The 17,407-nt window shown below is 43.7% G+C and overlaps 1 protein-coding gene across 2 annotated transcripts in view; it reads right to left on the bottom strand.

Moving 5' to 3' along the window:
* LOC129168284 (glutamate receptor ionotropic, NMDA 2C-like) overlaps positions 1 to 14,580 on the bottom strand; it is a 41,861-nt gene extending 27,281 nt beyond the window's left edge. For both annotated transcript variants that reach the window (XM_054753372.1, XM_054753374.1), the window contains exons 1-3: positions 14,028 to 14,580; positions 6,153 to 6,507; positions 5,930 to 6,028 (exon numbers count right to left, since the gene is read on the bottom strand). In XM_054753372.1, the coding sequence (XP_054609347.1) occupies positions 5,930 to 6,028; positions 6,153 to 6,491 (438 nt within the window). In that variant the 5' untranslated portion in view covers positions 6,492 to 6,507; positions 14,028 to 14,580. The remainder of the gene's footprint in view (positions 1 to 5,929; positions 6,029 to 6,152; positions 6,508 to 14,027) is intronic.
* Between the last annotated feature and the right edge of the window lie 2,827 nt (positions 14,581 to 17,407).

The following is a 17,407-nucleotide window of genomic DNA, read 5'->3' as shown; positions in this document are numbered from 1 at the left end:
TCTATAAATGATAGTTGCATGTGTGTGTGCTCATGTGTTGCTGTGTTGTGTGTTGATGGTTTTGTGTACCCATGTACCACCATGGCGCTGGTTAGCATTCTCTGTAGTTGTGTCCAATGATTGCGCGGTGTGTCCTGGTGAATGCCTGTCACGGCCAAATAAAGAGCAACTTCCTTTCAAGCAGCTGATGTTCTTGGGTACGATGATGTCAAATGAGTTCTAAAATGGCTTTTTTGAATGAAAATGAAAATGCAATCATCTCATTGCAAAGTCTTTCTAGTAATTGAAGTGGATGACTTTGTGTCGAAAATAATGTGCTCATTGACGCTAACATGAACATCTTGCTCACATTTAACAACACTACTCTTTTAATCAGCGTGTGCGTGTGTGTGTGTGTGTGCGTGTGCAGGTGTGTGTGTGTGTGTGTGCGTGTGTACAAGCTGCTCTCTTTCTGACACCGTAGCAATGTGGCATGTGTTAGCCTGTCCTGTGTGTGTGTGTTAGCATACATTAGCATATGCACGGATCCATGCTGACACACAAGACGAGCCAGATGTGACGTTTTTAAAGGAGCACATATTGTTATTGTTATGAGTGTGATTACCATCATTACTAATTGTGTAGTGCTTTAATAGCATAGTGAAGCATCTTCTTTTGTAAGTTACTTATCAAATATGCATGTAAAAATATGATCATTTTGTTTCGATAGTTCGAAATGCAACATGTAGGTGATTTGTAGAATTTGGGGGAAGTGAGGGGCTTCAGCTGTGATGTAAGAAGGTGCAAGCATGTCAGCTGAATCCAAATCTTCCCAATTTGAGGTGATTTCTGGTGCAAGAGGGCAACACTTTGGAGTAATGTTATCAGGTTGATGAAAACATGTCAGACACGTGCACCCATAAAGAAGTTGGGAGGAGAAGGCAGGAATCGCACAGCGTTAAACTGTCAAAGCGCCTTTTGGGAGCCGACTCTCTGGGGCTCGTCTCCGAAGGCGAGGAGCTGTCATCTTCCTTCCGTCTCCCACAGCTGAGAGGCTGTGAAAACCCCCCCCCCCCCCCCCCCCCACCCCCCCCACGAGAGCCGTGAGCCTGAGGAACACCAAAAGAGTATAGCAGCCAGACTCGCCGTCATTCAATGTAATCTCAGTCTGGGGTGGTTTGGTCCTCGCCCCGAGAGGCTGTGAGCCCCGGCAGAACACTGAGTGGGCCGTAAAAATAGCACACATGCAAGACAGCATGGCAGGCTGTCACCCAAGCAGCAAAAATAATGCTGGGGGGGGCATGCTTGGACCCTAGTGTTTGTGCAGCCGCTCCTTAAAACCAGCAGAGCATTCCTGTCAAATAGAGGATCTTTGATGGTACAGTGTGTGACAAAGACAGGGGGAATGTGTTGAAGTTGCAATTCATGAACAAGCAGCGGTTTCCAGCAGGGAATATTGCCGGGCTTCTTTGGTGGCCTGCTTCTGCTTTCTGGATCAGCAAGGCCGAGCGAGAGCCAGAAATGAAGGCTAGAAGGGGAGTGGAGGAGGACATACACTGAAAGGAGGTCAAACTGGCCCAAATAAATGAATAAGTAGGGGCCAAAAAGAGGAAAGTGTGATCCAGTAAGCGATGTCCAATATCACAAATCATTGTTTATGCCTCAAACATTCATCAAGTTTATGTTTACATTGCAAAACCACCAGAAGCCTATCCGCCTTATGGTTTATTCCCCACGTAATCATCCCATTACTCTATATAATGTTTGCACTGCCATTACTCTATATAATGTTTGCACATAATCATCCCGGTACACTATATACACTATATAATGTTTGTACAGAATCATCCCATTACACTATAAAATGTTTGCACGTAATCATACCATTACTCTATATAATGTTGGTACATAAACATCCCATTACTCTATATAATGTTTGCTCTCCCATTACTCTATATAATGTTTGCACATAATCATACCATTACTCTATATAATGTTGGTACTCCCATTACTCTATATAATGTTTGCATATAATCATCTCATATATAGAGTACTGTTGGACATGTTGGACATGTGCATGGACCTGTTGGACATGTGCATGGACCTGTTGCTTTGAAGACGTGTGGAAATTTGATGTGTTTCATTGTTTGACAAAGTTGTCGAGTTGGGAATCAGTGAAGTAGTTTTGGCATTGATCTGCTAACTAACTTACGGACCAACCAACCAACCAACCAACTAACTAACTAACTAACTAACTAACTAACTAATGAACCAGCTAGCTAGCTAACTACCTAACTAGCTGGCTAACTAACTATCAATTCAATTTGATTGACATAGCACCAAATCACAAGAAAAGTTAACAAACTGCTATTGTTTGTAACATTTGTTCACTATTGTGTACTCAACATGACAAACAACAAAGTACTACAATACAAGCAGTATTTGATGTACTACAATACAAACAGTATTTGAAGTACTGCAACCCAAGCAGTATTTGAAGTACTGCAATCCAAGCAGTATTTGAAGTGTTAAATGAGTTCGGTATGAAAACTGCGTTGTGCTGATTTGGTAAAGGCTGAATGAATGAATGAATGATGGCTGCTTCATTCATTCATCTCCAAGAGAAGAAAACATTAGAGTTTGCTGGTGTGCCTAATATTGTGGCCAGTGCATATATGAAAAATGATGTACTCCTCATGGACGCACCACACACACACACACACACACACACACACACACACAAACATGTTTTCATTTCCTCCTCGCTGCTCCACACGTGACAAAAGACTTCCTCCTCTGCCTTCCGTCTTTTGTCTTCTGTCTTTCCGTCTTTGTTGTTCTCCACCAAGAGGCCATGGTGACTATAAATAGGCGTCCCGGGGAGGTGCGGCTGCTGCTTCTTTCCTTTGCCGCGATTATTGATAATCAAGCGCTATTGAGCGGGGGGGGTGTCGTCACCCGATCCACCTGCACTTTTGCGTGAGACCTCCTTGATGAGGAGAAAAGGCCTCATGCAGTAGGATGTGGCGTCCATTGAGAACTTCCATCATTTACTGCCATTTGTCTCCAAGCAGACTGGAGCACCAAGGTTGTCAAAAGCAGAGCACACGAGGTGTTGAACGGAGAGAGCGGCCGGCTTGACTCGATGGATCAAAACTGCAGGAAAAGTTGGAGTGGATGCTTTGGGAGTCTTGGGGATAAGAGCTCATAGCTGCGGGGGCCGGGCCCTCCTGAAGGGTCTCATTAAGGGTTTTAATGGGGTCCTGGAGACACATCCTTAATTGAATTCAACACACAAGTCAGACGCGGGCAAGGAGGTTGGTGTGCTCCAACTGGAGGCCAGGAAGCTCATGGAGGAGGAGAAACGAGGCAGAAGGACGGAAGACACGTTAGTGAGTTAGCTCAGTGAACTTGTCCTTCACCCATCCTCTCATGCGCTTCAGCTGTGCTTTGGAACGTATTGATAACAGATCTAGCTGGGAAATATCACATCAAAACACCAAACACCTAACAGCTGCAGCAGGGGGGGTCAACTGGTGGCTCACGGGCCAAAGCTGGCCCGTCAACGACATCAAATCATCCCACAGCAGATGTCATATAGAGGATCTTTGACTAGTATTTTTTGCAGTAGGGCTTTAAAAACAGCAGAGTGTCTCTGTCATATAGAGCAGTGGTCCCCAACCTTTTTTGACCCACGGACCGGCTTGTGTTCCCAAAAAATTCCGCAGACCGGAGGGTGGGGGCGGGAGGGGGGCTGGGGGGTCGTACATTATAGCGATCTAAGCCAAGTGTTTCCAGAGAGATGATGACATGGCTGTTTGACGTGTGTGCTAAAAGGCAGTGTGCTAGCATGAATTAACTTGAGACAAATTCAAAGTCATCCAAACTTACCTTTATGCATTCCCACATAGTTTCAGCATTTGATACCAAATATGAGGTGAAAGAAAAATGATAAAAATACAGTAGTAGTCTATCTGTGCGGCATGAGATAAAGTTAGCACACCCACAATGGACATGCGTCAAGTGAGACGGCTATAACAGAGAGAATCCGGCCACTTTTCAAAATAAAACATAAAAAAAAGAAAATGGACATTTTTTTTTTCTGTGCGGCCCGGTACCAAATGACCCACGGCCCGGTCTCCCGGCGGTTGGGGACCACTGATATAGAGGATCTTTGACTGGATTGCTTGTTCTTTACTTTATTCTGATGATATTATCATTGGGTGAGGTATAAATGTCACTTGACATGAAAGTATTTTATTCTATAATAATAGAAAATAAAAGTGAAGGTAGAAGTCCAGCCCCCTTCCATCAGCTTTCTAAAATTGTGTCCCCCTAAACCAATTTACTGCACCAGCCCAGACCGCCATTGTAAATCCATCCTAGGAGAAGCCAAAATTGGGTATAAAACCCTCAATTTTGGCCACAGCTAACGTTGGTCCTGTGGGCCCGGTGGCCTAATGGATGAGGCATCAGCCTCCGGTGCTGGGGATTGTGGGTTCCAGTTTGTGGGGGGATCACTGTCATGCTGTTAGAAAGTAGCGCTTGGCCTTAAACTTGAAGTAGTTTGTTGAAAGCATTGTTTGCATTGTTAAAGAACTGATCAGAAGTCAGTGTTTGGCACCCTCCTACAACAGTGGGAGAGTACCTAAAGGGCGGAGCTGAACACGCTGCAGTCCTTTGATTGGCTGACAAAGAATGTACTTCCTTTCTCCAATTAAGTGCAAAAACAAAGGACCCCAATAACAAGAAATGCATCACAGAGTAGAAGCTCCAGTGCTCCTGAGCAAGGCACGCGAGCGCCGGCATCTCCCCCTCGCCATGTGTGTGTGTGAGGTGAGGCGAGGGTGTTGGCTTGCGTGTCTACGTGTGAGAGCGGCTGCTAAAAATACGAGGTGTTGATGAAGGCGGTTGCGCAATTAAAGCAAGGTGGGGAGCGTGTGAGGAGGAGGAGTTGAGCGGAGGGGTGTCGGGTACTCAAGTATGTTGCAACCCCCAAAAAGCATTTCTTCCTGCGGTCCCTCCAAACAAAAACAACTTTTTCATTAGAGAGATACGTGTTACGTGAGTCTCAGAGATGATTGATGACATCTCTTCTCATCGTTGTTTTTCCTCCCAGCACTTCCAGAGATTAGAGGTGCTCAATGAGGTCAAAGGCTGCTGATATTTGCCGTCAAAAGTGTTTGCATGCAAGGCGATGACTGCAGAGTGGAGTTTAGTAATTGTGCAATAGTGTATCCCCTGGCCTTGAAGCTGGAATGTCGACAGTTTCAAAGTGCTTTTAGTGAGCCCTCTTTTCCTTTGTGTGTGTGTGTGTGTGTGTGTGTAGCTTTTATGCTAATGAGCTGTGTTTGACTCCAAGCGAGTGCGTCTCCAAGAAGTCTCCGTGCTTGATATACACACTGAAAACACCACATATCACATATATCACATATAACCTACTCACCAATGACACGTCATTGTTAGCAACACTAGCATAGCTACGTGAGCTAAAGTGCTAAGATTCCGCTCACATTTGAACGCACTCGATTGGACATTTAATAGTTTTTGCTTCTCCTGCTAGTTTCTCTGCCATCCAGCCTGGCCAACTGCTTTCTTAGTTTCACAAGAGGAAGTTTTCATGTTGCCTTTTTCAGTTTGCTCCATCGCCTGTGGCTTCTGCTCCATCCTTAATCCTAGCTCACAACCGGACGTACGCACATCACAAGCGCGCCCTCCGTTTCTTGAATTTTTTTGCACATGGACCAGCTGTGGGAGCCCAGACGAGCGCTGCTTGCCTAGGCTTGAGTTAGCTTGGCTGTTCTTTGTCCCTTTAAAGACCATCTCACTCTGTTTCAACCTCACCCCTGCGCACCTGAGGTTCAGACTTTCACGACACATGAGACTTTAGAGTGAAAAATGGTCTACAAGGTTGGCAAAGAGCTTGGAAGTAAGATTGCACCGGTGGTACCTTGTATGGGATGACCACAGCTGAGCCGCCACTGATGCCCACGATTGGCAGAGCGGTCTGGGTCGACAGGAAGTCCAGAATTTGTGCCACCTCAGCCACCTGAAGACACAAAGATCTCTAAAAGAATGACTCTTGAAGGCGGATCACAGTGGTCCATGAGAAGGTTGTGATGACAGATAAAAGTGACATGGTCCCCCCTCCCAATACATGTTATTTATCCTACCTGTGCACCTGAACTCGACCCCACGTCGTCCTCAAACACCACGCCGTGCAGCTTCTCTGTCGCCATGGTATCACAGAGGCGTGTCAGCAGGTCTCGAGGGTTGGTGTCATTGACCAGCACCGTCACTGGGCTCACCACCACGGGCAGGTCCACGAAGTTCTCACCGCTGAGCCGACCTCTGACCTCATTCTGGTAGCTGGAGCCACTGAACACCACGGCCACGTTGATGGACGAGTGCAGGAGGAGGGGCCGGGCGTGAAGGGTACCCGGGGATGCGGTTAGGAGGAGGAGGAGGAAGGGCCAGGTAGAGGGTGGAGGGTGTCTCCTGGGAGCGGCCATGTTGGCACTTTACTGCCTGCAGAGAGAAGACAATCATCCAGGCTGCTTTACGTTTAATCCCTCCGTGCATCCATTATTCACTCCCCTGCCCTTTTGTAGTCTTAGCTTGTATTCAGACTCTTGTGGAAAACTGTGTGTGTGTGTGTGCGTGTGTGTGTGTGTGTGGGTGTGTGTGTGAAAGCGTGTGCGCATGTAATCCACTCTAATCCCAGCCTAGTGTCGTGGCTGTAATCACCTCGCCATCTCCACTTGTCTGCATGAGTCACAGACAAGCCAAAAGCAAACTGTTGTATGCCGTTAAATGCTGTGTGCTTGTCAGTCTTCTCCTGAAGGGTGAAAAGTGATCCCAATATGCACCCCTGCTGTGCTGCCTGTGCTATCATTTTCTGGTCAATACACCAAATGGGGGCGGGGTTTGACATCCCACATTTTGAGCCCATAGGTCAGGTTGAATTGACATGTCTCACACAGCTCTACCAACTCCCCTACCGTCACTTTGAGGTGTCTAGGGTGGCCGGATCCCCATGGAGTTTGGTCCGCACCTTCAGCGGCATGCTTGAGCAAGATGGGTGGAAAAACATGGCAGCCATCAAGCTAAATGCCTTTGGTCTAATGCAGGGCTTCTCACTGGGGGGGCATGGTGAGGTGTCAAGGGGTCATGTGGTGTTTTAGGTTAGCAGGTCTGTTAGTGGCTTCATTCATGCTTGAACAGTGCTGGTGCCAGCAACTCATGCAGTAGTTTGTACAGATACACACGGAAACATCAGCTTCCTAATAGCCTCTCAAATGGGGGCGGGGTCCGCTGCTCTAATGACCACTCATTTTCACCACAACCCAAAGGGTGGCGCCACAAACCTCATTTGGGGTGTGGCCATTTTCCACATGACATGACTTTCCATGACCGGTGAAAGCCTGAACGTCTGGCTGGGACATTGTCCCCCCCAACGGGACGTGTCTGGTGGGACGACAATGCCACCTGCTGGTGTGCAGGGCTGGCTCCGTGCATACTGAAGAAGTAGATTATTTGTATTGTGCCTAGTTCACATGTAGTTGCATTATATAGTTGACTTGCATTGCTAATGAAGGTCACTGGCTTCTTCTTCTTCTTCCTTTTGTATTGTATTGTTAATTTGCATCTGCATTGAGATGTAGTGGTCGCCTTGTAGGTACACCACCCCCCTGTTGTGCATGTCTGTTCTGTTATCATATCAAAGCAGGAAGAGCTCAAGGCTGTTGAGTGTTCCAGGGGCCACAGTTTGACGCCGCAGACACGGAGGTAAATCAACATGAAAGGAGGCGATGGCAAGAGCTGATTGGTCACCAACTTCCTGCACAATGGTCCACACCGCCGACTTCCTGCAAGAGCTGATTGGTCGACGTCAGCAGCCCCCTGCACGAGCTGATTGGTCCACGATCGCCAGACTTCCTGCATCCTACACAATCTCAAAATGTATAAAATGCCAGGCAGGGAAAGAAAGGGTGCTTATTCCAGCTGCGCTGTCGTAACACCCGCTTAGTAGTCGGCATGCAGGGACTGTTATAGGCCCGGACGTCTGGACGAGATCTTTTTGTCAGGAATAAATCTCACCGGTTCATATTCTTTGGTTTGGTTATTTAGACGCCCATAGCCTCAGATAGAAACTCATGCAATAACACACAATAACACACAATAACACACACAATAACACTCACAATAACACACAATAACACTCACAATAACACACAATAACACACGCAATGACACACACACGTCATCAAAACACTCGTACGTGACCTCTCTGCTTATGCCCAACACCCCCCCCATTTCGCTATGCAAGACGGACGCCTCATTAAATATTCACAAGGTCAGCGTTGGGGTTAAGTCACAGGCAGGCCAATCAGGTTTGCACGTTTGTCATGAATGTTAACGAGTTTCCCCTCCCACCTTTTAGGACTCCAGGGAGGAAACGACGAGTAGAAGAAATGAAGCCCACGTTTAAGGTTTCACCAGTTATGTCCTCACCTTGGCCACTCGCGGGACAAGGAAGCAACCTTATTGTTTTATTTATTCTTACTCTATTTGTGTGTTTTATTTTGAAGTTTACTGTGAGACTTGTGCAGAGCTGCTGGAGATGTGAGCTAAAGAAAGCAGTTATCTGTCAACCCTCCCATTATTTTCTGTGTGAATACAACGATGGAGGAACAATGGAGGAGTGGTGAATGGCGTTACGTGAACGGTGCTAAACGCATCTTTAGGTGTCCAGTAAGAACAAGTCACAGCCATCACATGTTGACCGTTTGTCATGGAAATAAAAGTAATAAACGCGTTGAATAGCGTTGAGCTTCTCCTTACAGCACAGTTGGGCTTTCCTTCCACTTCTTTGATAGTGTGCAGTACGCCAGCATCATCTGTGGGATAATTAACAACCCCCACCTCATAGAAAAGCCTGGTCTTTCAAAGCCAGGCTGGGGTTAAAAGCACCACTCTCCACACTGCTGCATATCAATCATTCATCTCAATAAGGTCTCATGCTCCTGGGGGCCTTCAGGCGCATGCAAACAAAAGCGCCGTTATTAGTTGCTGCCGCCAGATGAGCTTCAGTTGCTACGACGGGTCAAGGCTGGACATAATGGACAGGAGAGCAAAGTAGCCATGTTTGACTGCTGTGGTCCCACAGCGGTGTCCAAAATTTAGGAGCTGATTTTACTTGATCAAGATGTGCAGCAAAGCCCGATTTTCCTTTGCAAAGTGGTGGGACAGTCTCATGCAGCATCGGGCAGGTCAGGGAGGGTATCACGTCCATGAGGAAGAGGGTTTTTCCTTCATGATGCCATGTCTCCTGTTTTGGTCATTTTCTATGAATAAAGTTTGTCCACAGAAGCCAAATTGTCTTTTGTCTATTTTATTCCCAAATCTTTGAGAGCACTAACTATCAAGCAGAGAGGACAGACCGTACCTGCACAACGTTGCCGTTTACTGGAGAGCACACACGCTCATGTCATCAGGGCATACAAGCACGTACACGGGGGCTTTTCATGCAACACTTCTTCTCCCAAAATAAGGAACAATAAATGAGAGAAGCACCACCAGGCACCACTTGGAAACCTCTGGCTGGTCAAGGTCACTGCATGACCCTGACCGTCTCACAGCAGAGAAATAACACTTCATAAAAATATGAGGACTGTTTAGACTAAAATTGTTAAAAGAAAAGATGAGTCCAAAATTCATTTTGCTATCACATTCTCAAAAATAAAGCAAACAAGTGAAGGAGATGATGGATTTTTCTCACATTTGGTGCTCATAAACAAGCTGTAATGACACATTACTGCTAGAACATCATTAGAAAGTCTCTTCTGCATCATAGGAGGCTGATAAGGTTCTTTTATACTTTAAAGGAGGAAATTGCTCAATACATATTTGGAATCTTTAATACACTCAGTGGAGCAAAGTAACATAGTATTTGTATTTATCTATACAGTATATATTTCTGACATCATCTCATACAATGCATAAATCATTTCCCCTAAATAGTAGAAACAGCTGCACGTGTCATGTGACTGGAAGCCAAACAAACACTGAGCACAAAGCTGGACAGTGGATCAAGTGTTCCTTTAACAGTTTAATCTCTGCTAGATGATGCAGATTGCCAGTCTTGTATGGATAACGGAGAGAGATTATGGCATAGAAAGAATGTGATTTGAGTTTAATCAGACATAAACAAAGCACATCGGATGACTTTTTCCAAAAAGAAAAGACTGATCCATTGCATGTGATATACTGTATGTTGTATTGTCCTATCCTGTTACACCAAAATGTGGGACACACACACTACACTACACTACACCACATGACCATACAACACACTACACCACACCACACGACCATACAACACACTACACCACACCACACGACCAATGCACTACACTACACTACATTACACGACCATACAACACACTACACCACACCACACGACCGACGCACTACACTACACTACACTACACGACCATACAACACACTACACCACACCACACGACCAACGCACTACACTACACTACACTACACGACCATACAACACACTACACTACACTACACCACACCACATGACCATACAACAGACTACACTAAACTACACCACACAACCATACAACAGACTACACTAAACTACACTACACGACCATACAACACACTACACTACACTACACCACACCACATGACCATACAACAGACAACACTAAACTACACTACACGACCATACAGTACAGTACAGTGTAGTATAGTACAGTGTAGTGCAGTACAGTGCAGTACAGTGTCATATAGTACAGTGTAGTGCAGTAGAGTTCAGTACAGTGCAGTGCAGTCCAGTTTAGCACAGTACAGTGTGGTATAGTACAGTGTAGTATAGTACAGTGCGGTACAGTACAGTGTAGTATAGTGCAGTGTAGTATAGTACAGTGTAGTATAGTACAGTGTGGTACAGAGAGTATAGAGTATAGTAGAGTATAGTAGAGAGTAGTGAGAGTGAAGTGATGTGTGCAATAATCTGTGGCATGATGGAGTCGTCATGCTGAGACCCAAAGGAGGTGGGGATGAAAAAGGAGAGGATCTACTTGATGGGATGAGCTTCACCATCCTCCTCCTCCTCCTCATCAGAGTCACCAGAGAATTATCAACATGTGTGGCCTGAAGCGCACCTTTAGCATTTTGATCGCATGGATGAGGCAGCTTGAATTAGCGTTATGCTAACCTTCCCCTCATCAACGTTTTGTAAACTCTCCAGAGCCACAAATCTTTTGTGGAAATGTTTGTAGACCTCATATCCTTTGTAGCTCCATGACAAAACTTCCCTTCAGATGAATTTCATGCATTCGAGTGCACACTCCCAACTGAAGTTGTGAAGCATGCGATGCATGAGTCGGCCACCGGTGGCAGGGTTACGCTAATTCATGTCTAATTCACTTTGATATCATTCTTCCACCTGTACATCATTCTTCCGCGTTTACATCATTCTTCCACTTTGACATCATTCTTCCACTTTGATATTATTCTTCCACCTGTACATCATTCTTCCACTTTGACATCATTCTTCCACGTTGACATTATTCTTCCACTTTGATATCATTCTTCCACTTTGACATCATTCTTCCACTTTGACATCATTCTTCCACTTTGATATCATTCTTCCACTTTGACATCATTCTTCCACTTTGTCATCATTCTTCCACTTTGATATGATTCTTCCACTTTGACATCATTCTTCCACTTTGATATCATTCTTCCACTTTGACATCATTCTTCCACTTTGACATCATTCTTCTACTTTGATATCATTCTTCCACTTTGATATCAATCTTCCATTTGTACACCATTCTTCCACTTTGATATCATTCTTCCACTTTGACATCATTCTTCCACTTGTACATCATTCTTCCACTTTGATATCATTCTTCCACTTTGACATCATTCTTCCACTTTGATATCATTCTTCCACCTGTACATCATTCTTCCACTTGACATCTTTCTTCCACTTTGATATCATTCTTCAACTTTGTTATCATTCTTCCACCTGTACATCATTCTTCGGCTTTTACATCATTCTTCCACTTTGTTATCATTCTTCCACTTTGATATCATTCTTCCACCTGTACATCATTCTTCTGCTTTTACATCATTCTTCCACTTTGTTATCATTCTTCCACTTTGATATCATTCTTCCACCTGTACATCATTCTTCTGCTTTTACATCATTCTTCCACTTTGACATCATTCTTCCACTTTGATATCATTCTTCCACTTTGTTATCATTCTTCCACTTTGTTATCATTCTTCCACTTTGATATCATTCTTCCACCTGTACATCATTCGTCCGCTTTGACATCATTCTTCCCCTTTGATATCATTCTTCCACTTTGATATCATTCTTCCACCTGTACATCATTCTTCTGCTTTTACATCATTCTTCCACTTGTACATCATTCTTCCACTTTGATATCATTCTTCCACTTTGACATCATTCTTCCACTTTGATATCATTCTTCCACCTGTACATCATTCTTCCACTTTGACATCTTTCTTCCACTTTGATATCATTCTTCAACTTTGTTATCATTCTTCCACCTGTACATCATTCTTCGGCTTTTACATCATTCTTCCACTTTGTTATCATTCTTCCACTTTGATATCATTCTTCCACCTGTACATCATTCTTCTGCTTTTACATCATTCTTCCACTTTGTTATCATTCTTCCACTTTGATATCATTCTTCCACTTTGTTATCATTCTTCCACTTTGTTATCATTCTTCCACTTTGATATCATTCTTCCACCTGTAAATCTTTCGTCCGCTTTGACATCATTCTTCCCCTTTGATATCATTCTTCCACTTTGATATCATTCTTCCACCTGTACATCATTCTTCCGCTTTTACATCATTCTTCCACTTTGTTATCATTCTTCCACTTTGTTGTCATTCTTCCACTTTGATATCATTCTTCCACCTGTACATCATTCTTCTGCTTTTACATCATTCTTCCACTTTGTTATCATTCTTCCACTTTGTTGTCATTCTTCCACTTTGATATCATTCTTCCACTTTGTTATCATTCTTCCACTTTGTTGTCATTCTTCCACTTTGATATCATTCTTCCACCTGTACATCATTCGTCCGCTTTGACATCATTCTTCCACTTTGACATCATTCTTCCACCTGTACATCATTCTTCCGCTTTGACATCATTCTTCCGCTTTTACATCATTCTTCCACTTTGACATCTTTCTTCCACATTGACATCTTTCTTCCACTTTGATATCATTCTTCCACTTTGACATCATTCTTCCACTTTGATATCATTCTTCCACTTTGACATCATTCTTCGACTTTGTCATCATTCTTCCACTTTGACATCATTCTTCCACTTTGACATCTTTCTTCCACTTTGTCATCATTCTTCCAGTTTGATATTAATCTTTCACTTTGACATCTTTCTTCCACTTTGATATCATTCTTCCACTTTATCATTCTTCCACTTTGACATCATTATTCCACTTTGATATCATTCTTCCACTTTGTTATCATTCTTCCACTTTGACATCATTCTTCCACTTTGATATCATTCTTCCACTTTGACATCATTCTTCCACTTTGATATCATTCTTCCACTTTATCATTCTTCCACTTTGATATCATTCTTCCACTTTGACATCATTCTTCCACTTTGATATTTTTCTTCCACCTGTACATCATTCTTCCACTTTGATATCATTCTTCCACTTTGACATCATTCTTCCACTTTGATATCATTCTTCCAGTTGTACATCATTCTTCTACTTTGATATCATTCTTCCACTTCGATATCAATCTTCCACTTTGACATCATTTTTCTACATGATTTGACTTTTAACTGGCAATTCTCCAGATGGTGTGTACAGGGGTGTGTGTGTGTGTGTGTGTGTGTGTGTGTGTGCGTGTAGGTGAGCTTTTGTGTGTGTGGTTGTGTGCGTGTGTTTATGTGTGTATGTGTGTGTGTGTGCGTGGTTCTTGTGTGTGTGTGTGTGCTCACCTGGGCTTCCCATGGTCATCCAGCAATAACTCCCGCCGCTCCATCCCGCCTCCCAACGCTAATCCGGTCACTTGTCGCAGTTGAGAGCTTCCAGCGTCCTGGTAGCTTCCTGCGTGTCACCAGTGGGAAGACGCATGGAATTCCCTCCTTGTGATTCTTTTATGGTCCGGTGTCTGGTTCTGATGGTAGGGATGAGGAGGCACGAGGGGCGGGAGGAGAGGAGAGTGATGGAGGTTAACACCTGCACTTCCCGGTCGCCGCCACCCTTCCCTGGTCCCTCGTCCAGCGCTGAGCATCCATGGGAAGTCAGCAAAGTTTTCCTGCGAGTGTGCAGGAAGTCCAGTAGCAAGGATGATCAGAGAGGATAAAAGCAGGATGAGAGTGGAGTTCTTGGCAGGAAGTCCAGATGTTGGCGCGTCAGGAACAAGAGGGAAAGGAATAGCGATGACAGGAAGGTCCGCCGGGTCAGCAGTGGGCTATCACGTCCGCGTCCTGATTTTTTTTAAGGAACTTTGTCCGCCTCTTACTCACCTTTTCATCCCTCCTCTGTTGGCATGTGAGGTGGGAAAATGAGAGTGTGAGGATTTAGCCTCCCTTGCTTCCTCGCTCGCTCACTTCAACCCCTCCTCCTCCTCGTCCTCCTCCTCCTCACCGCGCTCCCTTTTCCTCGCCATTATTGACTTTTTCTCATCACATCAGCCGCCTTTCCTTTTTGAACCCCTGCAGGCTGAGCTCTTCGTCAACAAGCGGCCACAGACGTCACATGACCAGCAGAAACAGTTCTATGCATTTCTCTATTCTATTCATTCTTAAACTTTGGGGGGGGGGGGGTCCTGTATGGCGCAAGAAACCTATATTCCAGATGCATCACACGACTGCCAGCATCAAGCGCTCATGTCGGCCAAAACAATCAGGTATCAACTGATAAGCCATCCTTGTGAACAGTGGGTGCACCTCGGGCACCAAACATGTTGCTCCTTTGATGTTTTTGATTCTTTCCACGGTTGTTTAGGACGTTTGCATACGTGTCTGCGCTCTTTATTGTTGATTGATCAATCTACCATATGTTATTGATCACACTCATACGCCCTCGCAGCCCGGTGGCCCCCCTGAACTCGCACATGCTTGATTGATTTTACAATGAAAACCTCATCAATCCCAGCCTCTGCCTTTCAGAATAAAAGGAAAACATGTTTTATGTGTGAGTTGATTCACACATTGTTGCACTTTAGGAAAAAGACCATTTTGGGACGTAACTTTATTAAGTTACTTTATTACCTTTAACTGTATTACCTGTAACTTTATTACCTGTAACTTTATTATCCGTAACTTTGTTAAGCAACTTTATTACCTGTAACTTTATTACTTGTAACTTTATTAAGTTACTTTATTACCTGTAACTGTATTACCTGTAACTTTATTACCAGTAGCTTTATTACCTGTAACTTTATTAAGTTACTTTATTACCTGTAACTTTATTACCTGTAACTTTATTATCCGTAACTTTGTTAAGCAACTTTATTACCTGTAACTTTATTACTTGTAACTTTATTAAGTTACTTTATTACCTGTAACTGTATTACCTGTATACCTGTAACTTTATTACCTGTAACTTTATTACCGTAACTTTGCAAAGCAACTTTATTACCTGTAACTTTATTAATTAAATTATTACCTGTATTTTTATTAAGTTACTTTATTACCTGTAACTTTAGTACCTGGAACTGTATTACCTGTAACGTTATTACCTGTAACTTTAGTAAGCAACTTTATTAAGTAACTTAAAATAACTTTATGACCTGTAAGTTTATTAAGTAACTTTATTACTTGTAACTTTATTTCCTGTAACTTTATTACCTGTAACTTAAGTATGAATTAATGAATTAATTAAGTAACTTAAAGTAACTTTATTAAGTAACTCAAAGTAACTTTATGACCTGTAGGTTTATTAAGTAACTTTATTACTTGTAACTTTCTTTCCTGTAACTTTATTACCTGTAACTTAAGTATGAATAAATGAATTAATTAAGTAACTTAAAGTAACTTTATTAAGTAACTCAAAGTAACTTTATGACCTGTAAGTTTATTTATTAAGGGGCCTGGAGGGTTCAAGGTCCGTCGGTGTTTTTTCTTATGTCTCAAGAAACCTACTGTTTTTTTTACATGCAAAGTTGTCAAATCAGCAAAAATCAGGTAGCAATTCAGCTGCTTTTCTATGTCGCAGCAAGAAGCCTACTGATTTTGTCACACGATTATCAAGACAGAAATAAATCAGGTGTTCCTTTTTTACAATAAGTTTTTTATACGGTAAAATGATAGAGTAGGAAATGTACGGCAACACGAATGACTTGTTCCAGTCAATTGGACAGTTCAATATGAACATTTAGTGATATTCTCTTCTAAATGTCATAATATCAGACCTCATTATTCAGTCCTTTCAATGCAGTTCCAGCTGTGGTGTTAGCATTGTGACGACTATTATTCTATTCTAGAATCACCGCATTCATATGTCGGTTCACAGTAGATAGAGACAATGTAGATAGATGATTTTCTTTCCTTCCAGTCATGTTATGAATGATAATAATGAATGAATTATAACACGGAGGGAATATTAGCGTAGCGTTAGCATAAAAGTGAAGGCGTTAGAGAGGAGGAAAAAACAAGCAACCATCACACAAGTGAGGAGAAAAAAAGGCTTTTTGAGCGTGTTCATGACAGACGTTTGTTTCTTCCTCGCTTGTCGCGCTCGTCACACTCACGCCGGCCGACAGGCGTCAGGCGCTTCTTCTTTGAGTTTGTTTGCGCCGCCGCTGATGAAAGGCAGGCGGTGCGGTCAGGTGACAGGCCCTTTGCGGCTATAAATAGACACGTGAGAGCGCTAAAATAGAAGGTTTGAGACGATGAGGCCGGATGATGACAACGCTCCAGAGATGGGACAGAACGTTTGGAGCCCCGACCCACGAGTTGCTCCAATAGTCGCACGACGTACGGCACAAGAACGCCGTGGAAGATGCTGGTATTTGTTTCGTCATATCATCGTGCGTGCAGTTGGCGTCGTTTGACTTCTTGTGAAAACGTTTCTCTTTGACTGCATTCGGGCGTGGCGCAGGAACCTCCATGTCAGCGCCGTCGTCAGCAACTTCACTGGTGCTCCGAGCCACAAACAACTCAGCCTCCGTCTTCCCAAATGACTTGTTTTCATTTCATTTACGTTCGCCACTAGCTAAGCAGAGCCTGACAGCTAGCTCATCTTAAAGTCGTGCATAGGCACATTTCTCACTTGGCAAGTTTATGGGGGGGTGTCGTGATCAGCTATAACATAATGACACACACAAGGAGAACATGCAAATCGAACCACTCAACCACGGTGCATCTGCCCC

The sequence above is a fragment of the Dunckerocampus dactyliophorus genome, chromosome 15 (assembly GCF_027744805.1).
Source record: "Dunckerocampus dactyliophorus isolate RoL2022-P2 chromosome 15, RoL_Ddac_1.1, whole genome shotgun sequence".
Lineage (NCBI taxonomy): Eukaryota > Metazoa > Chordata > Actinopteri > Syngnathiformes > Syngnathidae > Dunckerocampus > Dunckerocampus dactyliophorus.
Note: the sequence above shows the minus strand (reverse complement) of the source record. Positions and strands in the feature narration are given on the sequence as shown.